The 25,761-nt window shown below is 35.6% G+C and overlaps 4 protein-coding genes and 2 pseudogenes across 4 annotated transcripts; 4 read left to right on the forward strand and 2 right to left on the reverse strand.

Annotated features, from left to right (window-relative positions):
* Positions 1-193: 193 nt before the first annotated feature.
* On the forward strand, positions 194-2,835 carry LOC108842466 (calmodulin-binding protein 60 F). Its single transcript, XM_018615387.2, has 7 exons — positions 194-535; positions 693-768; positions 846-904; positions 990-1,477; positions 1,547-1,707; positions 1,781-1,987; positions 2,063-2,835. Exons 1-7 carry the CDS (start codon positions 435-437, stop codon positions 2,630-2,632), a joined length of 1,662 nt encoding a protein of 553 aa, XP_018470889.1. The 5' UTR covers positions 194-434; the 3' UTR covers positions 2,633-2,835.
* On the reverse strand, positions 2,815-4,668 carry LOC108842467 (uncharacterized). Its single transcript, XM_018615388.2, has 5 exons — positions 4,075-4,668; positions 3,957-3,993; positions 3,582-3,818; positions 3,444-3,491; positions 2,815-3,359 (listed from the first exon to the last, which is right to left on the reverse strand). The coding sequence occupies exons 1-5, from the start codon at positions 4,374-4,376 to the stop codon at positions 3,099-3,101; spliced, it is 885 nt and encodes a 294-aa protein (XP_018470890.1). The 5' UTR covers positions 4,377-4,668; the 3' UTR covers positions 2,815-3,098.
* Positions 4,669-9,653: 4,985 nt separating this feature from the next.
* Positions 9,654-12,090, reverse strand: LOC108825756 (chloroplast envelope membrane protein). Its single transcript, XM_018599112.2, has 8 exons — positions 12,049-12,090; positions 11,245-11,918; positions 11,075-11,160; positions 10,812-10,985; positions 10,576-10,690; positions 10,392-10,489; positions 10,128-10,263; positions 9,654-10,027 (listed from the first exon to the last, which is right to left on the reverse strand). Exons 2-8 carry the CDS (start codon positions 11,884-11,886, stop codon positions 9,959-9,961), a joined length of 1,320 nt encoding a protein of 439 aa, XP_018454614.1. The 5' UTR covers positions 11,887-11,918; positions 12,049-12,090; the 3' UTR covers positions 9,654-9,958.
* A 153-nt stretch (positions 12,091-12,243) lies between these two features.
* On the forward strand, positions 12,244-13,485 carry LOC108837866 (octanoyltransferase LIP2p, chloroplastic-like; annotated as a pseudogene).
* Positions 13,486-13,827: 342 nt separating this feature from the next.
* LOC108837867 (ethylene-responsive transcription factor ERF015-like) lies at positions 13,828-15,049 on the forward strand. Its single transcript, XM_057003476.1, has one exon. It carries the CDS (start codon positions 14,269-14,271, stop codon positions 14,818-14,820), a length of 552 nt encoding a protein of 183 aa, XP_056859456.1. The 5' UTR covers positions 13,828-14,268; the 3' UTR covers positions 14,821-15,049.
* A 6,265-nt stretch (positions 15,050-21,314) lies between these two features.
* On the forward strand, positions 21,315-24,937 carry LOC108839557 (wall-associated receptor kinase-like 17; annotated as a pseudogene).
* The last annotated feature ends 824 nt before the right edge of the window (positions 24,938-25,761 follow it).

Raw genomic sequence — 25,761 nt, forward strand, 5'->3', positions numbered from 1 at the left:
GGAGATATCAAACTCAATCAGGTTGACATGATCACGCGGTTTCGTGTTTTCGATATTCTTTCCATTAACAAAAACAGCTGTCTCTTTGTTTCTGTTCCTTTAGCGTCGGCCACTAAAGTACTCTGTTTTGCATTATTCTATATATTCCAAAGGGACATGATCCATAAAAGCTTTTAGATCTACCATTAAAAGAAACAGATCTAGGTTCGTACACTCCATGTGGGTTGTAGAAAAAAACAATCCATAAAGAAAATAAAAGGATAGCTTTACGACTTTGGTTCTAGATTCAACTAATCTCTGTGCTCTATTATTCTGTTGCGTTTCTCTGAAGCTTCCTTAGTGTTTAAGACTCGTGCTCTTTCCTCCAACGTTGGGAATTGCATTAAATTTGTGTCTCTCTAGGCACAGAGATTGATAACTTATCTTTACTTTAAATGGAAAGTTCGATGAGGAAGAGAGGACATGGACACAATCAAGATAACTTGTCAGAAGGCTCAGAACCAAAGAGACAGAAGAAGCTTCCAGCTTTGGCAAGGTAAGTCAATACTTCACATGTGTTTCATGCATCGTAACTTAGATTGTTTTGGCTGTTATTATGCACTCCTTTTGGGACTGGATAACCTTTCTGAGAGATGTTTATTTAAGTATCTTGCTCAGAGATTGTATTATAAAACCAAGAACTGTGTTTACAGTGTCATCGTGGAAGCTGTCAAGGTAGATAGTCTGCAGAGGCTATGCTCGTCTTTGGAACCATTATTCCGCAGAATTGTGAGTTAATATTCTATTCCAAATCTTGTGAAGCGTGTGGGAGTTTTAAACTTGTTATGGTGTGGTGTAATGGACAGGTCAGTGAAGAGGTGGAACGTGCCTTATCGAAGTTGGAGAACTCCAAAGCAACTCCAAGGTAGTTTCTATAGTTATGTTACTGTCTCTTTCTTCGCTTGAATGGTGTTGGTTCCATGATCTTCACAACAATTTGTGTGTTTCAGATCTCAAGAACCAAAGAAGATTCAAGGCCTCGATGGAAGAAGAAACCTTCAAATTCGTTTCAGAACACGAATGCCTCCTCATTTATTCACAGGAGGTAAAGTCGAAGGAGAGCAGGGCTCAGCCATTCGCGTGGTTCTTATAGACGCAAACACAGGAAACGTAGTTCAAACAGGAGAAGAATCAATGGCGAAGCTGAATGTTGTCGTGTTAGACGGAGACTTCAATGATGAAGACGATGAAGATTGGACGAGAGAACATTTTGAGAGCTTTCTTGTGAAAGAGCGGGAAGGAAAACGTCCAATCTTGACTGGTCACACGCACGTGGTACTTAAGGAAGGTGTAGGAACTCTAGGAGAACTTACTTTCAACGACAACTCGAGCTGGATCAGGAGCAGAAAGTTTAGGCTTGGTGTTAAGGCTGCAACAGGGTTTAGTATACGTGAAGCTAAGACAGAGCCTTTTGCTGTTAAAGATCACAGAGGAGAACGTGAGTTCCTTAAATACTTTAGAGAGTTTCTTGGATTGTTCATCTGAATCTTGGTTCTTTTTTTTGCAGTATACAAGAAGCATTATCCACCGGCTTTACATGATGAAGTCTGGAGATTAGATAGAATAGCGAAAGATGGAGCACTACACAAGAAGCTAGTAAAATCTAACATCATGACCGTTGAAGACTTCCTTCGGATACTTGTGAAGGAACCGCAGAAGCTAAGAAGCGTATGTGCATCCATAAACATCTATAGAAGTAGTTACTGTGTCTTGCTTTACTTACTTGGTGTGTGTTTTGCAGTTACTTGGGAGTGGAATGTCAAATAGAATGTGGGAAAACACGGTGGAGCATGCAAAGACTTGTGTATTGGGTGGGAAGCTTTACGTTTATTACACAGAGCAGACACATCATAACACAGGAGTTGTCTTCAATCATATATATGAGTTCCGAGGCTTGATTGCTAATGGCCACTTCTTATCTCTTGAATCTCTTAATCATGACCAAAAGGTAAGACATCTCTCTGTAAAACTTGGCTTCTTATTCCCAGTAGGATCTGAGCTGCCTTTGCAACTCTTTTAACAGATTTCTGCAGACATTCTGGTGAAGGCTGCTTATGAGAACTGGCATAAAACGGTTGAGTATGACGGTGAGCTGTTGAATTGCTTACCAGAGGCAAGAAGGGCACAGAACCATCAGGAGACTCTGCAGTGTCATCAGAATGTGAATAATAGCTACTCAATGGTTCCTCAGGAACAGAGACAGTATCCGTTTGTGCAACAGCCACGCAATCAGTTAGGAGACTACACATCGATGGATAGTTCCTCAGTTTCAGGCACATACAATGGAGACCGTGAAGATGTTTTCACAGAGGAAATTAGGGTGAGGAGTTCAGAGATGCTTGAGACCGATGATATGCAGAAACTGCTCAAGACATTTGGGTTAGCAGGCGGGTTTACTAATATTGATGAGTCCTATTACGGTTTAAATGATCGGTATGAAGCTCAGATTGATAAGGATTATGGGAGAGAACGAGGCAAAGGCTCAGGGAAAGCTGTGGTGGGATGGCTTAAGCTTAAAGCTGCATTGAGATGGGGTATCTTTATACGCAAGAAAGCTGCAGAGAGGAGGCCTCAAATTGTGGAGATTGACTAAGGAACTGTAAATACTCTGGGAGGAGCTCTTTGTGAAAAAGACAAATATAGAGTTGCGACTTAAAAGAGTAATGGGACTTTGCATTGTAATGTTTTTATTTGTTTGCTTGTTTTACTTGTTTGTCTCGGCGTGGAAACATCTTGTTCTCTGTTAGCTTCTCCTACAAGTAATGATGTTATACAAAAACCTCAAAGTTGATGCTACATTACATTTTTCTGGTACAGGAGATTTAACATCGAGCAATTTGCTCAAGAACATGGCTACATTTTACAGTAAATACCTCTCTAGATTATATCTTTGTTTTCCACCAGTGTTTAGCATTTGGTTTTGATCTCACTAGAGGAAATGACTCTCCTCAAGCTTTCCTTGAATGTTCTGAGTTCAAAACACATGTCTTATGCAAGCACATAAAGGAATCTCCCAAATTGTCTTCTGATTCTGCTACTAAACCTGAAGAAACACATCCCTACCTTTTCCGAAATCTCAAGCACCGATTGTGCTTAGTCTCGGTGATACTAGGCTCATTGGTCGGTTGTTTTGGTGGTGGATTGGTTAAAGATAGTTTCTCCATTGCGTTTATGAACTTGCGCAGGTGTTTAATGTACTCAGGATACGTCTCCAGGTTGCAATGACCTCCACCTTTCACCCATAACGGATCATACTTCTCCTTGGCCAGCTCCCACAATCTCTTCCCGTGAGACAAATCCACTATGTCATCCTTTGTACCCTGCAGGTGAATCAATCAGCACGGATTATTAACAGAATGAAATGAAGTCAGAATCTACAGTTGATTTTAGTAAAGCGTTCATACATGTATGACGAGAACTTTGGAATTCACATGGCGAATCTTGTCTATGTTCTGCAATATAAGTGACATCATGAGACCTGACCAGAGTATAATATATTATAAGTCTTAACAAAAACATCGTTCGTGTGTTTTATACTTTACCTTGAAGATATCGAACCAGAGAGTCATTTTGACAGGATACAAGACTCTAATGCCAGAGAGAATGGCGCTGTGAAGAACAACTCCTCTTAGCCTCTTCAACCTTGAAGCCATGTGCAGCGTTGGCCCACTTCCAACAGACTGTCCGTACAGTATCACCTCCTCTTGCTTGATCCCATAATCGCTTCTCAAGCAGTTGTACACTGCCTCAATGTCATAGTATGTGTTGAACTCAGATGGCTACACCACCAAATAACCAAAATTTAAATCAGAAACACAAACAAACATATCAAAAAATCACATAAAGCTTTTTACCAAAAAAAAACAAATCACATAAAGGTTTTTGAAAATTCAAATGATTTTTCTCTGTTTTTTTACCTTTCCTGTTGAAGCTCCATAGCCTGAATAATCATAACTGTTTCAAAAAGAAAAAAATATATATATGTAAGACAAGAAAAGTTTTAAGATTTTGTGATGAGTATTATTTTAATTTTACCTCATGATGTTGACGCGGAGATGAGCACGGAGCTCGATGAAGAGCTCAACCATTTGGCCAAGATCAGCTGCGTTGCCATGAGAATATAGAACCGTGAATCTCGCGAAAGGGTGTCTCCAGAACGTGGCAACAACTTTGTTACCGGACTTGGTGCTGAGCTGATGGACTTCCATGTTCAGGTCGGGAGAGACTCCGGAGAAGACCAGCTTCCCTGTCTCCTCATCCTCTGTTACTCTGTACGTTGCCGGATCTGGCGGGAAGAAGGCGAACTTGGCCGCTACATTTGATGTCACGTTACCCATCTCATCAAAATCTCACAAAAGAATTTATAAAAAAAAGAAAAAGAAAACGAAAACTTTCAACGAAGAGAAGGAGAGAAAACACAAACCCAAAACCTCCTTCTCTCTATGTCTAAAAATAAAAACAAAATATTGTTGTTGTTGTTATGGTTTCATTGTTTTTGGTGGGTTTGTTTGTGTTAAAACTTCTAGAGAGAGAGGTAAAATAGAGGGAAGAAAATGGAGAGAGGGTGGTGGAGGAGAGAAGGATAGGAACCGATCTTGGCGGGGTAAAGAAGATGATGAGTTGTATCAATATGAAACCTAACTTCTTATAGACACCTCTTCGTTTTCTGTTAGTGGTGTTAATTATTATCTATGCATTTAATCTTAGGTCTTAAAAACAAATTAGGCTATTAGAAATTCAAAGGAGTAATAGTCTTTGACGTAAGCATTTTCTAACATATGCTCATCTTTAGCCTAATGTTAAATCAATATTTAATTACAAGTTGTATCTTCTTTTGCGTGTTTGTTATAACTAATTTTGGTCGTAGACTGTAAATCTCTTTTGGATTGCATAAGAAGTTAAAGGTAGCTTATGTTCATCATGAAGGTACAAGTTGAATGTTCATTTGTGATTACTAAGTATTGCAAACGAAATATTAAAAATACTTTATGTTTTGCTTGAATAATACAGCATGTTTTAATTTTCTCATATGTTTAAAATCAAATTTAATGCAACCTGTATAAATGTTATCAGCAGCCTGATTTCCATTTTCCACATTTTAGTTACGCCTCTTTTTGCATTGAATTTTTAGTCAAATTCATTGAACTTTTATCATAACAAAAACTAGACATGTTTATTTCATTTGATTCTACTTGTGCTGGGAATTTAGATTTACCATTTGTAATGATCATTTTTCGTACTTGATTTTTAAACAAATTTTACACATGTTTATTTTGTTTGCGCCTTGTGTCTTGAAAGCAGAGTTACACATAAGATTGAAGGGCTAGGATTTGGTCAAAGGCTGCAAGTTAAAGGCCTTTAATGGAATTGCTGTCAGAGAGTCAGACATTCCTCGCTATTTTTCTTTTCTTCTTCTCTTCCTAGATTAACTTTAATCACTACTGTTTTTCTCTTTTCATTTTGTCACATTTTCAGTTTACAGTTTCTTGTCCCAATATTTTGTTTTGTTTTAAGTGCAATAAAAACAAAATATGAAAGGAGACATTTCCAGTAGGGACAACTCAATTTCTGACAATTCAGGCCATTGCCCAGTTTGACCAAGAAATTACTATAGCAAATTGTGTAAACTAATGATACAAATAAATTACACAAAATGATGTGGTTATAACTTATAACTAGATTTTGACCCGCGCTTCGAAAGCGCGGGTATTACTTTTCACTTTTATGAAATATATTATTTGTTTGTAATTATTTAATGTATTTATCTTAGTAAAAATTTCTTTATAATAAATTCGATACATAGAGTGTCTCTCGTAAACTATGTGTTTCTCTGGCTTTGTTTTATTCTCTCTCCAATCAACATATTTATTTGGTTTGTTGTTAAAATAAATGATTTTAGAACACAACTGTACAATACTTTTACATTGATATTTTGTTTAAACAATGTGAAATATTTATATATTAATTAAATATTTACATTGTAATTTAAATTTATATATAAATCAACGTATTTGTGTAGTTTGTTATTAAAAAATAATTTTGAATCCAAATGTACAGTATATTATATTGATTTTTTCAGTTCATATAAATATTTTAAATATATATATTTCAAATGAACCAACTAATATTTTGTTAAATTGGCCCCTGAAATATATTTTTATACATCGATATTTATTTTTCATAATTGGTGTTATATATTCTAAATGTATCATAACATAACTAACAATATTCAAAAAACCTAGACCGAATCATGTTATATGGCTATTTTTGTTACAAATATTTGAACCCATTTTAGATACATTGGTTATTTAGATTTTTTTAGGTTCTTATACATCAGAACCGAATTCATCCAGATCCAAAATGACCTAATTCAAAATCCACACATAATTTTATAATATTCAAGCGGGATTTGGTTTCCAAAAAAAAAAAACGATACCCCGAATGAAACATGTACCTAAATGGACAGATAATGTTTATGTCAAACTGATTTTATAAATTAATAAAAAAACTCGTTCTATGTGTTTGACTAAATTAAGTGAAATAGAAAGAGTTTTTTCATACATCGATATTTATTTTTCATAATTAGTTTTCGATGTATCATAATATAACTAACGATGTTCTTCTGTGTTGACTTCGAGTGATAATTTAAAATGTTATATATACCCAACAGTCTCATTTGATCATCTTTTTATCATTCTTTTGCTCAATATCAGCAAGAGGAAGATCATTCTGCATAAGTCTGAAAAACAAAACGAAAATTTATCAATAACCATTTAAATTGTAAAATTTTGTAACCACTAATCAAGAATATATGTCAGAAAAAGTACACCTACGTATGCATAAATTGTAGAATCTGAACTGAGAGTAACAACTGAAGCATCAAATGCGTTTATGATTTGTGTTTCAACTATGTTCACATCCTTTGTAAATTTAATGTACTGTTTTATCAACATAAGATTTTTTCAATATGAATTTTTATTTACATGGTTTTATACCTCCGTAGAAGCTGAGTTTTGCAAAAAATTATCAGATATTATCGTTTCATCATTTGTATCTTCAAATTGAGATGAAACTTGTGCTGCTTACTTTCCCCACAAGCAACATGAAACAACTTGACCCCTGCACACAGTCGTATACAATAATAAAGGATAGTGAATAAAATATAACTAAGTTCGACAATATCTTATAAATATAAAAACATAAACTGCTTACGCTGTGTTATGTGAACCGAAATGTTTGTATTCCTCCTATATCAATAACTTCACCCATTACATCTATAAAAAAAGAAAAATAATAATTATATTTCAAGACTAAGAACCTATAGTAATATACATGCAAATAAAACTAATATCATACCGTTTAGGGACATGGGAATTCAATTTTCAAATAGCTTCGAGGGATTGACGTCCGATAACCTAGATGGAGTTATCACTGTGTCAGCTGTCAAAACGACCTTGTATTTGAGGTCAGTTGGGCGATATTTGCCAGAATTTCCAGTAACCTTAATTTTTTTTCTTTTTTTTTTTGTAATCTTAAATTTTTCGACGAATCTCCATTCTCCAACAGAGAGATTACTTTGGAGGAAGCATGAATCTTTGCGCCCTGCACATATAAAAACAGCCTATATTATCATTTTTGTGTAAAAGGATAAAACGCTAATAACTTTAATACTTACTGTTTCATCTACGAAAACACATTCCATAGTTTCATCTCCGAAACTTGTATGTTTTGTTTCCAGTAATGGAGTAGCTCGGCCTGTATTTTTTTTAATTCCTTTTTTTTTATTTCTTTTTTTTGCTAAAAAAAAGAGTAACTTGACCTGTATTTTCCAAGCATCCTTGCATGGCGCAAACTTGTTAATAAGAATATAACTTTGTGGTGTACATATCATTGCCATTTTTTGGGTTTGCTGTGTGAATACATTTTTTTTTTCACTAAACTGTGTGAATACGTTGGAAAGAAGGAAGAGAGGTATGTGTATATATATATGCAAGTAGATATCGATTCACTATGGTAATTAATTAGGTTAGATATTATCGAGAATAAAGGACATGTAAATTAGAATATATCTTATTAAAGGTTTGTGTATCACGTAAATATTATATATATATTATTATATATATATATATATATATATCAGTTAGTGGCTACCTAAAATGTAGGAAATTTAAAGAGATGCTAATATATGGATACGCCAAATTCAATTTTAATAATTGTCAGTATTTAGGTAAATACTTTTATAAGTTCGATTTATTATGAGGTTGTAGTTTAGAAAGTGAAAATAGGTTCTACAGATATGCTAGATTCTCGCCATATTAGTTAATATTTTAAAATAAATGTGTGTTAATAAATGTATTTTGTTTAGCTTTGGTAACACGTTTTTATGTAAGAGGAAAATAATTTTGTATCAAGAAAATATATATAAGATCTTTAGTGGTTACCTAAAAGGGAGGAAATTTAAATGAATTTGTTCATATATGGATATGCTGATTTTATTTAATTGGTTGATTATATTTAGGTAACTACTTAACTTAGGATATTCCCACACATATAGATACCGTAGTTATTGCTTACGATTAGCAAGATTGTCGGCATATTGGTGTTTATTTATTTTTAATGTTACATGTATTCTAAAATAACATAACGAAAAGAACATAAGTTGGGCCAAAAATATATTATGGGCTTCGTGAAAGTATGGCCGGCGAGGAATCATTTAAAAAAAAAGTCTAATGCCATGGATTGATAAATATTAGAAACAAATAATGGTTATACCTGTTGCCAAACACTGACTTTTTAAAATGATATCCAAGTAACCAAACAATCTCATTTTGTACTTGAGTTTTAATAATATAGATTGGGCAATGGCCTGAATTGGGGACAGTTCGAGGTATATCAGTTAAACTCTCTCTTGCAGACCGTTCCTCATAGTCATAGATAACTTTTTTTACTGCAAAGGAATCTTACTCATCCACCTAAGAGGTCTTGTGAAGCAATGTAAATATGCTAACCTACTAAAAAAAAGTAAAATGCTAGCTAGTGATAGGTTGTCCTACATTTAATCGTTAATTTTGCATATCGTGGTATGATCTCTGAAGCATATCTAATACGTACCTGGCTTGGTCTAAAATGGTGTAAATCTGTGTTTTTGTTTGTAACTATATTTTTGATGAGGTCTCTAGTTAGATACATCTTACATCATTTTTTATAGATTTCAATCTAGAGACGTTGTGTCCTCACTTGTGAACTGTGTGTTACCTTCGACCACATGATTAAAAATAATATACTTTGGATACGTGAAATTGTACAGTACAATTTGTACTGCTTTAGTTTTTTCTTGTCAATCAAACCCTTATACATTTGCATGGTCAGCTTTTAAAACATTGTGCTTGGACCAAAAGAGAGAAAAGTGTCTCGAGTCAGTCAACAAAGGCATGAGAGTTTTGTGTGGAAGTTTGAACTCTTAGAAACTTAATCCTAATTAATCATCAAATCAACAATCCAAAAAAGCTAAAGGCGAGTCAAAAGGTGACAAGACTTATGTTCTTTCACTACTTTTGTAATTTGTATGTGAAATTATTGGAATATATGTCCCTACTATAAAGATAAGCATAACATATGATAACTTACCATATTGAAAGATAAGATTACAACTTCACAGGTATGCATAAATCCAAAGCTAAAAGGGGTTTCTTTTGTAGGTTTGTTTATTGTGTATGCATAAACCCAAAGCCGAGAGAGCCCACATACCAATGTTCTCTCAATTCTTTCACCGACAATTCAGCCAAAAAGAATCGAGATGAATGACAAAAATAGCCTATGTTTATCTTGTGTCTATATGAATTAAAAAAAGCTGAAGAATGGTTTTGTGTCATAGCAACGGAAGAGAACTCAAGAGGAGGGTTTTAATGGTGGATACTACTTAATGACGTTTCATCTCCTGGAAAATGTTGGAAACTCTCGGAGACAGTCTTGGAAGGAACTTAAACAGCTGCACAAGAAAAAGAGATAATGAGCAAAGAAGAAGAAACAGAAAAGGAGATACACATAATGCCAAAAAAAGTGGACATAAAAGGAGAAGAGAAGATTACCCAGAGCTTAACACAAGCGTCAATAACAACGGGAACGAGACAGATGAAAATGGTTATAGTAGATTGCTCAACTTCAAGACCATAATGTTCCATTATTATCTCTAACAATGTCTCCCATCCAGATTCAGAATGGTACCTAACAAAAAAAAGAAGCATTAAGTTATATACATTCCCCTGCACAACTGGTCATCAAATATCAGGTTCCTAGAACTGTGTAACATCTTTATTATGATCTTCATTAACGCAAAGATTAGGATATTTTACCCCAAGAATATGTCGGTGATAAGGATGATGAGGAATGCTTTTCCCGTGTCTGAAATGTTGTTTATGATTTTGTACCCCGTAAACTTCAACAAGGCTACCTGAAAAGGGTTTTATCACATGTTAAAAATGGACTTAACAGCTTGAATATGTCACACGGTAGATTGGTGAAACATTAAAGACTTACTCTACCCTGATTGGCGTACAAAAGAACGAACAGTGAGATACCAAACACCATATCAGACCATATGTTGGCAAATGCTTTCCGGTTCTCTAATCTCCACTCCTCTCGCAGCTCTAAGCTGTTGAAAGAAAGCAAAGGATAGTAAATGAACTATAAGGCATATATATCAAGATGAGTTTTCAACACTCAAACATCAAAATAAAGTAAAAAACTGTGGCGCAAGTTGTTGTTTCTCTTACGCTTTACCACGCAGCTCCCACCATAAATCATCATCAGAAAGAGGCGGAGTTTTGCCAATCTCTACTTCAAGACGGTACCTAGCTTTCTCTCTGTTCAGTTCCTTTACCATTTCTAGCTTCTGGCTTCGTCTCACATCAAGCGTCTGGGCAGCAAGTGGCACAGTCTTTACATATCTGTAAGTAAAGCCAAATGCTAAACAATCAAACTGGAGACTAACACAAAGTACACGGAGAACATAACAGTAGTAAATGAAAAAAATCACCTGTCTAAGAAAGGCATGAGTACATAATCATGGGCTAGAAAGTCCAATGCCCATGGTATGAGGATCAACACCGCCAAAAACTTTGCCTGCAAAGAGTTACAATGAGCATTGAGCAGTCTGCTGGAAGAACGTTACACTCGACAAGACATGTAACAAGAAACATAACTCACAGATTTTGAAGATGCATAACGAAAAACACGGTCTTCGTATAGAATATCTTCCTCTTCAGCTCCTAAAACCATATCCCTCACCATTTTAACCAACCCTCTCTCAGGAACACCCAATTCATCAAGCTCTGATCTGTCCTCGCTTCCCTCGTCGTCTCCTCGGCTCCAAGACTCGACTAAACCGTCATCTGAATCCACAATCCAATCCTCCCACTTCTTGCTCACATCCCCAACATCGTTATCATCACCAATCTCCTCCTGACTTTCCCGTAGCTCCACAATGGCCTCTGCTCGTCTCTTCCAGGTCTCGAATTTCTCTTCATCAGACATCTCATCATTCTTTTCAAGCTCAGCTGTCTCGTCAACAATGTCGTCGTCTCTCAGACCAAGCCAGTTCCCATCGTCATCAAAGAAAAACCTCTGCCACCAGCTTCTTCTCCTCCTTTTATTATTACTACCAGTGTGACTATCCTCCTTCTCCGCACTGGGAACGAATCTCCTAAGCCCCTTTCTCCTCTTACCCCGCAACGAAATTGATTGAAAGCGATTATAACCGAGAGATGATGATGATGAACCAAGAACAGAGTGTTGGCTAGTGAATGCTAAGCAGTGGCATAAGACTAATGAAGAGCTCATCAAGGACATGAATCAAACCCAACATTGTTTGCAACTGTAACCTAAGGCAACAAAACAGAATCTTCAACGAAACCCATCATAGTTCTTTGTGAAAGTCAACACCTTTACAATCTTTACACACAGAAGAACCTCCGAACAGATAAGAAACAGAGGTTTTGCCGAGATGATTACCCGAAAGAGAGAAGCAGATGCCAGGACCAAACGATAAATAAAGCCACACTCTCTCTTTTTGGTTTTTGCTATCTTCTTCTAAACACGTAAAATATCTCTTATCCACAAGATTGCTATTTGGTTCCAAATATTTAAATAAAAATATATTTTTTTTGGGGGGTCAAAATTGCTATTGACTCTTTTCTAATTGGCTAAAAACTGAATTACTGTGAAACGAATTCAGACAAAAGCAAGTTTCAACTAAAACATCAGTGTTATGGAGTCGCTGCATCGAGTAGAAACATTACTTCCTGGTCTCCATCATCACCCTCGTACGAACGCCAACAGAAACAGAGTATTCAGATCTGTGAAGGTCTTCAGCAACCCAAGAAAGTAAAAGTCTCGATCTTTTTTTTCTTTGAGGCATATTCACGAACACCTTCACTGCAATCACCATCAATTTTTAAAAACGTTTTTTGGCAGGTGTCAGTGTTTTGATCTCCACGACAAGTTGGTTCCATACAAGAAAGCTTGGACATGGCAGAAACGCATCGTCGAGGAGAAAAAGACATTGATTGATACAAACCAAGACTGTCCAGACACTGTGATTCTATTACAACACTCTCCTGTTTACACAATGGGACTGGCAGTTCAGAGGAGTATCTCAATTTCGACGTAAAGGATGCTCCTTTCGATGTGTATCGAACTGAGCGTGGTGGTGAAGTCACTTACCATGGTCCTGGTCAGGTATAAACTAATGTTCAAGTTTCCTTGTTGTCTTATATGAGTTCTTCAAGCTAATGAATGTGATTTGTTTGAAACAATGTAGCTGGTTATGTATCCTATAATCAATCTTCGAAACCACGAGATGGATCTTCATTGGTACCTGAGGACGCTTGAAGAGGTTGTCATCCGTGTTCTTTCCTCTGCTTTCTCTATCAAAGCTTCACGTCTTGATGGTTTAACTGGAGTTTGGGTCGGTATGTCTCTCAAACCACACAACATTGTCTTTTTAGACTTTCGTAGTGTATATTTTGATCTTGTTTTTTTTTGGTTTGCTAATGTTATTATGTAGGCGACCAAAAAGTGGCGGCTATTGGTATTCGTGTGTCGAAATGGATAACGTATCATGGTTTGGCTCTTAATGTCACAACTGATCTAGCACCGTTCAGTTCGATAGTTCCGTGTGGGATTAGAGACAGACAAGTTGGGAGCATAAAGAGTTTGCTTGAAGATGGAAAGGTCGGTGATTTGAGATTGATTGATATAGCTCACGAGTCTTTACTTAAGGAGTTCTCTGAAGTTTTCAAGCTTCAAATCGAAAAGGAAACAGTTTCTGATCCTAATATTCTGTAAGCTGAGCCTTTCAAATTTTGGAATGACAAAAATTCTTGCAATCTCTGTAACATTATTGTAACGTCTTTAACATAAAAAATTTATCCACAGTTAAAAGGTTTATTGGTAGTTTGTGACATTGTCTTCTTTTGTAGATTTTTTTTGTGTGAGATTGGTCTCTCTACTTCTCTTTTGCACTGTTAGGATTTGTGAGATGGATGCAGAACTCATGAAATCCAAGGCAATGGAACTGCTCATTGCACAATAAAGATTATAAGATTCTAGTATATGTTTCTAACCTTAGAAGATTTGAATGGTTCTTTCCATTTCAATGTTGTTAGGCTTGGTTCCTCAGATCACATGAATACAAGAAGTAGCTCAGGTTCCAGGACTAGCTTCCACTTGAGGTATCTCTTTAACGCTCGCTCACAGGACTTGGATCAAATGTCAGGTCTACATTAATGCTTTTTCTGATTATCTGGCTGACGCATGGAAGAAAACCGAAAGTTTTTATCTAGTTTTGGACTGATCGCATATATATCTCCAGAAATTGCGGTGGTTCTTACTCGTGTCTCAACTTCGGGAAAGAAACGGACATCTGACTTTTGTAACAACCACCAGTAGTTTCTTCCCCCTCCCTACTTTCTTATTTTGCGGTGACTCTCTATAAAGAAACGTATGCTTGACAGAGATACCTTGTCAGCCGATACCCGCGGATAAAAGTCTCTACTATCCTGGCACAAGAGCAGTTTCTTCGATGCCACGTGCTGTTGACAAACATGGCGTGCCTCTTCATTCCATCTCCACCTGCTCCACATAGTTACAGTTCCTACAGTACTTAGACTTGTGCTTAAAGCTGTTTAAACACTAATCTTGAAAATCTGCTTCTGTTAGGGAGGGATATATATGATGCCACCTTCTACTCCTAAATCTCCTTTACTAGAAGAAGCTCATGAAGATGGAAGGTTTAAATGCTATAGGGGTGTGAGAAAGAGGTCGTGGGGAAAGTGGGTGTCTGAGATCAGAGTTCCAAGGACTGCAAGACGAATATGGCTAGGTTCATATGATGATCCGGAGAAGGCAGCTCGAGCCTATGACGCTGCTTTGTTCTGCATTAGGGGTGAGAAGGGTGTTTTCAATTTTCCCACTAGTGAAAAGCCTCAGCTTCCTGAAGGTTCTGTCAGGCCTCTGTCCAAGAATGATATACAGACAATAGCAACAAACTATGCTTCATCAGTTGTGTCTGTGCCTTCCCCGGAAACTGATCAGGTTCCTTCTCAGGTTCCCTCTCAGGTTCCTGCATCCCCGGATGTCTCTGTTGCTACTGAGATCATGGAGATGGCTGATGAACACTATCTCCCAGTGGACGCAAGTGCAGAATCGATATTCTCAGTAGAAGACTTGCAGCTGGACAGTTTCCTCATGATGGACATTGACTGGATAGACGATTTAGTCTGATGGTCGCAGTCACTTTTAGCGTTAATATGGTTTAACCACTAGTTACCTCTGTCCCTCCAGCTACATATTTGTGAGTATATACATGCATACTTGTCTTTGAAGTTGTTTTTATTTAGCATTCAGTTTGTGTTGTGTATGTGCTCCTTTTTCTCTGTATGACTTCCAAGCTGTTTAGCATGTGTATGAAATGATTAGGAGTTTGCGTCCAACACAAATCTTCTGTTGCATCTTTGAGACGTGTTTGTAATCAATTTCGTTTCCTCTCCGTTTCTTACTTCTCTAATTACCAACCTCTGCATAAACCGTACAAACCAGCTTGTGGATAATGATGCAACTTGTGCCAGCATTTACTTGTAGTAGGCTACAGGTTGTCTACCTCCTTATGTCCTCAGACAATAACAAAGAAACTGCATGTACCTTTTTACTATTTGCAACAAAAAAAAAAGAGAGCATAAAGTGATGATCAACACTTTTTTTAAGCTTTATTACACCACTAGATTCTGATCCGTCTTTCAGAGGGCAGGTATATTTTTTGTTTTTAATTTTTTATTTGTGTTTTATTTATAATCATATTTACTATATTTAAAAATTATTAGTTAAAAGTTTTGATAATTATATTGAATTTGTGATGTTATATAACTATACACTTGTACACAATATTTTGAAACCGATCCGGATTCGCGATTAAACCGACAACCCCGTGGATCTGGTATGTAATTCAGTTTGAGTTTTAGGAAAAACATCATTGTTTAATAATCTGGTAAAACCCACGGAAACCCGGTAAAACCCATGGAAATCCGCTAAAACTCAAAACTCGGTTACCAGTTGAACCACTGGTTAAACCAATACGTAATTTTTAATTATTAACTTTTTAGATTTTTAATTATATTATTAGAATATGTTTGTATTCTAATTAGGAAATTAGATTTTTGGTTTTTATATAAAATATATATATATATGATCTTGTGGATTATGAATCTATTAACAAATCTAATTGTTGTGATTTGGTATTAGTTTATTTTTGTTATCAATTATCAATTATAATTTTATGTTTTACTTTTAGATTATTTTAGATTTTAAATTTAATTTTATTATTTACAATAGACATTTAAATACTTAAAAAGTTATTAATATTTTGTAAAATTTAGTTCAAGCACATGATCCTTTCATAGAAAACCTACCCGTATACATACATATCCACTTTCTATATTTTATAAAATAGGAGTAAGGAAAAAATACATAAATACAGTATATTAGTCCATATCGTATATGTAGAAGGCGGTTATATTTTGATTCCTGAATATTTTTGGTTGTTAAATAAATACTATGATTTTGGAATTAGATATAGGATAATTAATAGGTGAAGCAAAAGAGTAAGGAAAATGAAACAAAAATATATATATTCGTACATTTATGTTGCAATATTTGTAGCCCTTAAAAATATGACTTAGTGGTTATGGAGGTTGACTATATATCAAGTTATGCAGTTTTCTTATTATTATTATACGGTTATTTTAGTTAGTTATATTTGGATGCCACTTTTTTAAATTGGACCTAACCCATATCAATTGGACATGTTGAAGAATTAATAGTATTGATATCATAAACCCCGCTTTAAAAAAAAAACGTGATAACTGATTTTGGTAGAAAAAATTATAATGTGGTCAGTGTTTTGATATAGTTATAGATGCAGTTATCTAGATTTTGATCCGCCCTTTCAAAAGGGCGGGTATATTTTTTACTTTAATTTTTTTGAAAATTTTAACTTTTATATTTATGTTTTCTATAATCATATTTTTCTTTAATATTAATTTAATTTTGGTAACTATATTAAATATGTCAAGTTGCATAACTATACTTCGTGCCATATGCATTTTGTAAATTATTTTTAAAGTTTATTCATTAAATTTGCAATATATTATATTTTCTTAGTAGTTATATAATATAATTAGTTAAGAATAATCAAACCCAAAACATCTGACTCGGAACCAACGAAAATCAAAGTCTCGTACACTATTATACTTGACCTATATACTCGAACCATGTTATTAATGTATTATATTCGAAAACTAAAATCAAACCCAACCCGAAAACCGAAATTTTTTTTTGAAAAGTGTTTGAAAAAAATAAAATTTAATATATTTTGTTAAGTATTTATATATGTAAATGGGTTAATATGGTCACTAACTTTAAGTAAAATCAAATTAATAAATATTTTTAATTAAATAACCTATTAGAACCCGTTAAACTAAATGAGTTCATGTAAATATTTATTTCTATTAAAAGTTATCTTTAATCCTGTTAAACTCTATTTCAACCTAATTTGTTAACTTTAAACAATTTTATTATATGCTTTGAAAACGCATGATTATTTTTGATAATTTTATTTAATAAACATTATAAATATAAACATTTATATAGTTTATGTTTTATTTTTTTATTCATTACAAATTTTACAATCGAACTTGTGTACATGATTTACGTAAGATAAATTTTTTAGTTTTATAAAAAAAGTTCTAACCCGTACTATAGGCAAATATTTTAATTTACATTAGATGTTGATCTGTGTTACAACAAAAGGATTTGCCGATTTGGTATATACACCAAAAGAAAACAATAATATTGATTTTTTGTAACTGTCAACTTGAACGATATATAGGTTCCGAATCATATGGAAGTGGAGGTTACAACGTTATTTTATTAGTACAAAAGCAGTTATGGTTAATATAATTTTCTTATAAATGAATATTGGGTTGAAAATAATAGTTGGACACAACTAAATATCAATAGGACATGTTGAAGAATTAATAGAATAGATATAGAAACCAAAAGAAAAGGTGTCTGTCATATTTATTGATCTTAAGAATGGAAAACAATAAAATATTCAAACATGAAGAAGACCATTAGTGGTAGGAAGTTTTATCCTCTGTCTCCACTTACCAGTTACCAAGGCCAAGGAACAAGGAAGGGATGCTTCTCATCTTGCTGCGAGTAGATCTGGTGCTAACATCAGCATTTTTGATGCAGAGATATGACCCTGATCCAGCTGCTGCAACTGTCCTGGCATCAAAGTTGGGTGTCGATTCAGGCTTGAATGTATTTTTAGGAGATGAATCCAACTTCGGGAAAGGTCAATGACACGGAGGTCAACCAATCACGAGGGTTTAGGAATCGAAGACAGCCAAATACTAGATCCCCACGGTCGTTGAAGCACTTCAGCACATCATACTGATGATGAGTCTCACAATTCTTGGACGAAAGAGAGATTTCAAGCACCGCAGAGCAAAACCAGCATATGTTGGTTGTGTATTACAGTCCTCAGGGACATGCGGCTCCCGATGGTAGTTGGATCTCACGCATCGCGGCTCTCCTTGTGGGCGAAGATCCCACACTGTTATTTGCATTCACATAACGGTTACTTGATCTCCAAGCAAGTATTTGCATTCTCCTTGTGGGGGGCTGAAGATCCTACACAGTTATTTGCATTCATATGCATAACGGTAACTTGATCTCCAAGCATCATCCTTTACCTGAAACTTCTACTATATGCTGGCTTCTAACATGGTTTTCAGTTCGTTACATAATTGCGCAGGACTAATTGCTAGGAAAGAGGATTTCGCATACATCACGTATTATTGCCCTCACTGTAACGCTCTGAACAAACCTTAAGAATTCAGAGGAGAATCTACTCATTCCTCCTGTTTCTGCTTTACTGATTGAAACAAGTGAATTAGTTAATAGCAGCAACTCGACTAGTGAACGTGTGGATAGGCCCACTCCACAGATAAAAGGAGGAAGCTGCAGAGAGGGACACGAGCCGAGTGAGATCCAGTGAGTTAAAGAGAAGAAGGCTTTCTTGTTTGTGCTCCAGAGAGAACAGATTGAGATTGTGTGTGTGTGTATTTGCTGAGTACTTATTCAGGTACATGCCATAAGTTGCTAATATCTGAAGGTGCTGAGTACTGACAGTTTCTTTTTTTTTCTTAAACTTTGGTGCAATTTAAAAAGTGACAAGGTGTTACATTTAGAAGAGGTAACACTCTAGTGTTAAAATAATGGACTAGAGGCCCATTACGATGTTGGAAATAGAAAAGGTTTAGCTCAGCAAATTAAAATGAGATGGCCTATATAATGTACTTCCCGGTTGGAGATAGGTGCGAACCAATCGCTGATCACCACGTGTCAGTAAAACCCGCGAACAGTTTAAAAGGTTGGAGATAGGTGCGAACCAATCGCTGATCACCACGTGTCAGTAAAACCCGCGAACAGTTAAAAAGGACGCCTACTTGATTTTTGTGTTTTTTGTAGATCCCACCACCTAAAGAATACTCTAAGAGCCAGCGATAATTATGCCCTTATGTCGTAAATGACTTTTTAATTGCTTTTACCTTCACATGTTGTCTCCGTGTTTGTTAATGTGGTCGCTCCTTTTCATATTCGATATCATTACAAAGAAGCTACAGTTTCTTACTTTTTTGTATATTTCTATTCAGAATTGATTGTGTTCTAGTTCATAATGTGAACGTGACTTCTGTAAGAAACAAACTGCATGTGCAAGACTGCAAGTTGTCTCGCCATTATTATCGCTAAGAAACTCTACTGTGTGATCTGATGATCTGATGGAGAGAGACATGCCAATGAAAGATGAAGACTATTTTTGGAGGAAACTGTATTCTCCGTCCCCTCCCACTGACATAAGCTCATACGCATGTTTTTTGTATTTTTGTAATTGTGTGTGTTTGAAACTATACATGATTTTATATTTATGTTTGTGTTTGAGATAATGTATTTGTAATTTATGTTGCATTTGGTTTTTAAGTATTCGGTTTCTTTATGATTATTAATTGTTATACGTATTTGGTGTTTATATATTTTCATTCTCTTTACTTTAGAGATTATCAGCTGCAGTTTCCTAGTTTTAGTTAACTTTTTTCACTCTGCAAGCTCCAATTCATCACCATGTTTACAACCACTACGTTTGCATCCCCAAGTTTTGTGGGTTTTGAATCTTTTTAATTGTCTTTACCTTTACAAACTATCTGTCTTTTTGTTAATTTGGATCATTGTTTTATCTTAATTGTTAATACAATGAGCTGCATATTCTTAATTTTGTATATCATCTTTAATTTTAAATTTTAATTTATCCACTCAACATTTTTTTTGTATTTTGCTATGAACCTGACTTTTGCAACAAGGAAACTGCATGTGCAAGGACATGCACTTTTTTAGTAATTAGCAAACAAAAAAAGTGAGGATCACCACTTTAAACTCCTAAAACTTTTATACCATATTAAAACCAAAAGATAAGTCATATTATTGATCTTAAGCAAGAAAAGTATCTGGATCTTACCAGTGTTTCCCTTCCGTAGTATTTATCAATATTTCTCTCTATAAAACGTACGATTGATCGTAGAGATCAAAAGACCTTGGAAAAGCTTCGAGTGGAAAGATTGGCTAAAATCAATGAGCTTAAAAACGGACCAACTATTATACCACTCAGCAACTTATTCAGGTGAGACGGTAGTCTTCGACTAAATATGTGTGTTTCTAGATTCGGTTAAGTTTCTGCTGCTTTGTAGTCCAATGTTTTTTTTTTTTGAATATATTGTATTCCAATGTTTCGCTGCCGGCTCTTTCTTACTTGTATTAATTTGATGAAGCAAGTACTGATGCTTTCCAATTCCTGGGCTGGGTTCTCTTACCGGAATCCATGCCTTCCGATTCCGTGGTTATGTGTTTCTTCCCGGTTAAGACTTCTGTCTCAGCTGAGTCGTGCACATAGCTCCCGGATATCACCAAACCCCGGCACGAAAAGTGTCAAGGAAAAATTTGGCAAAAAAAAAGTACTGATGCTTTCAGTAGCTATCATTTATAGGTTGTGGATAGTGACTGTGTTTGAAGATTTGTCTCAGTATTATTATTAATAGAAAGTTGGAACTTGGAATGTTAGCGTGACAGTTACAGTTCATTGTGTTTAACGCCAGAAATAAAGTGAAGTGGTAAATAACAGCAACCCGAGTAGTGAACGTGGGAATAGCCACACGCCGGAAATAAAGGAGGACTCTGCAACTACTGAGAGAGGGACAAGCGCTATGTAAGATCGACTGAGCTAAAGAGAAGAAGGCATTCGTGTGTTTGTGCTACAGAGACACAGACTGAGATTATGTGTGTGTTCGTGGTCCTTGTGGATGCTGAGTGCTCGTTCGACGTATACCATGAGTTCCTAATATCAAAAGGTGCTGACAGTTCTGGTTCTGGTTGGTAACTATACGATTCTGATGTCTTAAAACGATTATTGTTAATACGTTTTTGGGGTTTATTTTTTTTTTAAAAAAATTGTTTTGTACCTTTAAAAATTGTCTGTCTGTTAATATATTCTCTTTATATATATATATATATATATATATATATATTGGATCGTATTCTATATCAATACTATGAGCTAAAGATTCTTTTTTTTTGGATGAAAGCTACATATTCTTAGTTTTGTGTATTTTCTTCTAAATTTATTTAAGTTATTGACTGAGTTCAATGTTTTGTTTTTCGCTAGTTCATGATATGAACGTGACTTTTGCACGAAAGAAACTTGTATACTTATTTGTTTTACAATATACACCCTTGTTTATAAAAACGTGGGAGATATAGAAAACCAAACTTCCATGAAACTACTAATTTTTTCAGGTCAACCACGCGTTGGTAAATGCACAGTTTGATTTAGCGAAATTGTAGAAAATGATAAAAATATTAATAGATTATAAAATAAAAGATTTTACACTAATTTTTAGTTAATGAAATGAGTGTGACTTTTGCAATAATTCACACGCACAAGATTGTGTTCCTTTAACTACATTCCGTAGTTAAATTATCAAATTTCTTAGCAAAAATGAGACGATCACCAAGTTACTTCTAACTTTAACCAGACGGTGGTGGACTAATGATACTTGAAGAAGTTTTGACTTAATTTGGTCCCGGTTTCGAATCCCCTTGTAATCGTTGAGGGCAAAATTTAACATCCGGAATTTTCAGCGTCCAGACGTGGATCCGCCAATAACATAGATTGCTAAGGGTCATTGTGGCTAGTCTACATATACTATGGAACCGATCAGGATATATCGGTTATTCAAGAAAAAAATATTAAAAAATACAAACTTTACACCATATTTTAACTAAAAGAAAAACTTTAGGTCATCTCAAGAGAAAGAAAAATCAAAAAGAGAGAAGAAAAAATATTCCAAAGATGACCGAAGACCATTAGGGCGGGAAGTTTATCCTCCTCCTCTCTATATACATTGTTCCTCGACTTTAACAAGGAACAAACTCAGGAAGATCAAATTTTCTCTTTGAGTGAAGAAACATGAGCTACGAGAATACAAAATGCTCTATCATATTGATTTTCTTGAAGGTGCTGCTTTTGATGATCCTTTATTCTGAAGATGTCGCTGCTTCAAGGTCTTGTCAAAGTCAGTGTGGAGGTGTGAAGATACCATACCCTTTTGGAATCGGAAAGGGTTGCTACCTGGAGAAGCTACCTGGAGAAGTCTTACGAGATCAAATGTCTTGATTCCACTACTCCAGGAAAGCTGGCTCCTTTCCTCTCTATAAACGACAAAGAAGTTGTGGATATTTCTGTTCCGGTTGGACAACAAGGCTATTTTTATGCAAATCAAACAGTGGAACTTTATTCTCTACCGTTTGGGTCAGTTCGTGTTAAAATGCCGATAACATCATCCGAGTGCGGTGGAAAAGCTCGCCCTGAATCATTTATTAATTTCACGGGTACCCCTTTTTTCATTGATGCGAAAAACAGCCTTGTAGCCGTTGGTTGCAACGCCAAAGTGTCGTTGATGCATATAGAGCCGAACATAGTGGGATGCGAGCTGACCAGCAATACGAGCAAATACCAGTCTAGCAATAGTATTCCTTTACTCAAAAACACGCGGTGCTTGACCGACGACAGTCAGAACTATATATACGGGGAATGTGCACTATTCAAAGATGATGTAGAGGAATGCAATGGTAACGGATGTTGCCAGGTTGGACTAAGAAAGCATCAACAAGCTATTGGTATCAGGATCGAGAGCAACGATTCGACACCAACAAGAGAAGAAAAGTGTAGAGTCGCCTTCTTGACAGATGAATTATACACTTCCTCAAATGCGACAAACCCACAAGAGTTATTTGATAAGGGATATGCTACACTTAGTCTAGGGTGGGTAATCCAGACCAAGAAACATTCTTTCGTGAGCTCCTTGTCCTGTGACAACAGAGAAGTCTACGAAAATACTACTTATGCGGCTCGATCCCAAAAGAAGTGTATCTGCGCTAAAAGCACCATTGCTAAGATTAGCTATGCACATTGTGCCTGCAGAAGCGGTTACACAGGGAACGCATATGATCCTCACGGATGCCAAGGTCAGTCAATTGCTCCTTCCTTTTTCTCTTCTTATTTTTTGTGTGTGTTCCTACAAGTTTTCATGATCTTTGAAAATCCAGACGTTAATGAATGCAAAACCCAAAAAATCTCATGTGGAGGGATGACCACATGTGTGAATACTCAAGGAGGCCATCACTGTGCGGGCGATAAGAAAAAAGCAATACTCATTGGTAATGTCACTGAGTGTCATTCATCTACTCATTTAATTTGAAAGTATAAGCAATCGATGATATCAACCTAGCTACCAAATTGTTGTGCGGTTTGCAGGGCTGGGTTCGGGTTTTAGTGTTTTAGCTCTAGTTAGCGGAGTATGGTGGTTGAGAAAATTTCTAATAAAGAGAAGCATGACAAAGCGGAAGAATAAATTCTTCAAACGTAACGGGGGACTACTGCTGCAGCAAAAATTATACACAAGAGACGGCAATGTCGAAACTACAAGAATCTTCAGCTCGGGAGAGTTGGAGAAAGCCACTGAAAAATTCAGCGAAGACAGAGTTCTTGGACAGGGAGGTCAAGGCACTGTGTACAAAGGTATGCTGGTTGATGGTAGAACTGTTGCAGTCAAGAAATCCAAAGTCATAGATGAAGACAAACTGCAAGAGTTCATCAATGAGGTTGTGATTCTCTCTCAGACCAACCATAGACACATAGTGAAACTCTTGGGTTGTTGTCTCGAGACGGAAGTTCCTATCCTGGTTTATGAGTTTATTCTCAACGGAAACCTTTTCCAGTACATCCATGAAGAGTCTGATGATTACACTATGATATGGGGAATGCGTCTACGCATAGCTGTGGACGTGGCAGGAGCTCTTTCTTTTCTTTATTCTTCTGCAAGTTCTCCAATCTATCACAGAGATATCAAGTCCACAAACATATTACTGGACGAGAAGCACCGAGCCAAGGTGGCTGATTTCGGAACATCGAGGTCAATAACAATAGATCAAACTCATTGGACAACTGTTGTTTCAGGTACAGTCGGCTATATGGATCCAGAGTATTACCGGTCCAGCCAGTATACAGAAAAGAGTGATGTTTACAGCTTTGGGGTCGTCCTAGCGGAACTTATTACTGGAGATAAGCCCGTCATAACAATACAAAACACTCGGGAAACAAAAAGCTTGGCAGAGCATTTCAGACTCGCTGTGAAAGAGAGGAGGTTGTCTGATATTATGGATGCTCGAATAAAAGAGGATTGCAAACTGGAACAAGTAAAGGCAGTGGCAAATCTGGCGGTGAAGTGCTTGAGCTCGAAAGGAAACAAACGTCCAACTATGAGAGAAGTTTCTACCGAGTTAGAGAGAATTTCCGCGTCTCCAGAGGATTCGCATGTGCAGGTTATGATTGATGAAGATGAAGAAGAGGTTATGAATATGGTAAACATAGGCGATTCTTTAAGCGTTGGTCTGACTGCTCCAGCCTTTGGTATTGTGCCTTCGCCTTCTTCTTCGGATGCTGAAGCATTATCTCGTCGTCCCACATGGTGAGTCTACAGATTTTAGAGTAATGGTGAATAAATGTGATGATGATCATCTTTAAAACGTTTGGTAATAAATTTGCAAGTGTGAGTTTCAATTCAGGATTTAAATGATTTGGTTTTGTATTAATGTGTGTTTTAGATTATATTCGCTCCGTTTCAAATTATATGTCGTTCTAGAGGAAATTTTTTGTTTCAAAATAAATGTCGTTTTCGGTTTTCAATGCAAAATTTATTGATAATATTCTCTTTTCTATTTTTCTATTGGTTGATACATGGTTAGGTGTATTAGTAATAGTGTTTTTATTTTGGAAATATGTAAAATTAAATGTTTTCTTAATCTGTGTGCATAAGGTTAGAACGACATATAATATGAAACGGAGGAAGTATATTTTTGTATTTATGTGTGTTAAAAAATTATTCATGTTCTTGTATTTATGTTTGTGTTTGAGATAATGTATTTGTAATTTATGTTGACATTTCGTTTTTATATATTTGGTTTCTTTATAAACTAACTAGGGTAAACCCATCCAACCAAATATATAAACTAATAATATAAACTTTATTTTAAAATGTTAATTTACTTAAAATAAAATAGCATGAAATATAATTGGTTACACAGTTTTTGATAATTAAAATTTTATATTTTTAATTATAAATGTAAATGATAGAAATATAATTGGTTACACAGTTTTTGATAAAGATAAAATTACCTAAATATGTGAAAACATCGTTATGAAACAACAAAAATCACCTAAAACAACATAAGGACTAGTAAATAACTGTCAGGTCCGGATTTGATTAGCTTGTTTCGTTTTGCGCAACTATTAAGGGTGTCCTGAATCTCGAAAGCAGATAGGAGAGAACTCCATATTCTTTCCAAGAAGGAAATGATCGCTGTGAAGCCATTAGTACCTGAAGGATGATATTTTGCTTGTACAGTCTCAATGCTTCCTGGTGGTGTTGTTCCGACACCAATAGCTTCAGCTTATCTGTCAAGCTCCAAGTTTAGGCGGGAAACAAAAGATCTTGC

Source organism: Raphanus sativus, chromosome 2 (genome assembly GCF_000801105.2).
Source record: "Raphanus sativus cultivar WK10039 chromosome 2, ASM80110v3, whole genome shotgun sequence".
In the NCBI taxonomy this organism is placed as follows: domain Eukaryota; kingdom Viridiplantae; phylum Streptophyta; class Magnoliopsida; order Brassicales; family Brassicaceae; genus Raphanus; species Raphanus sativus.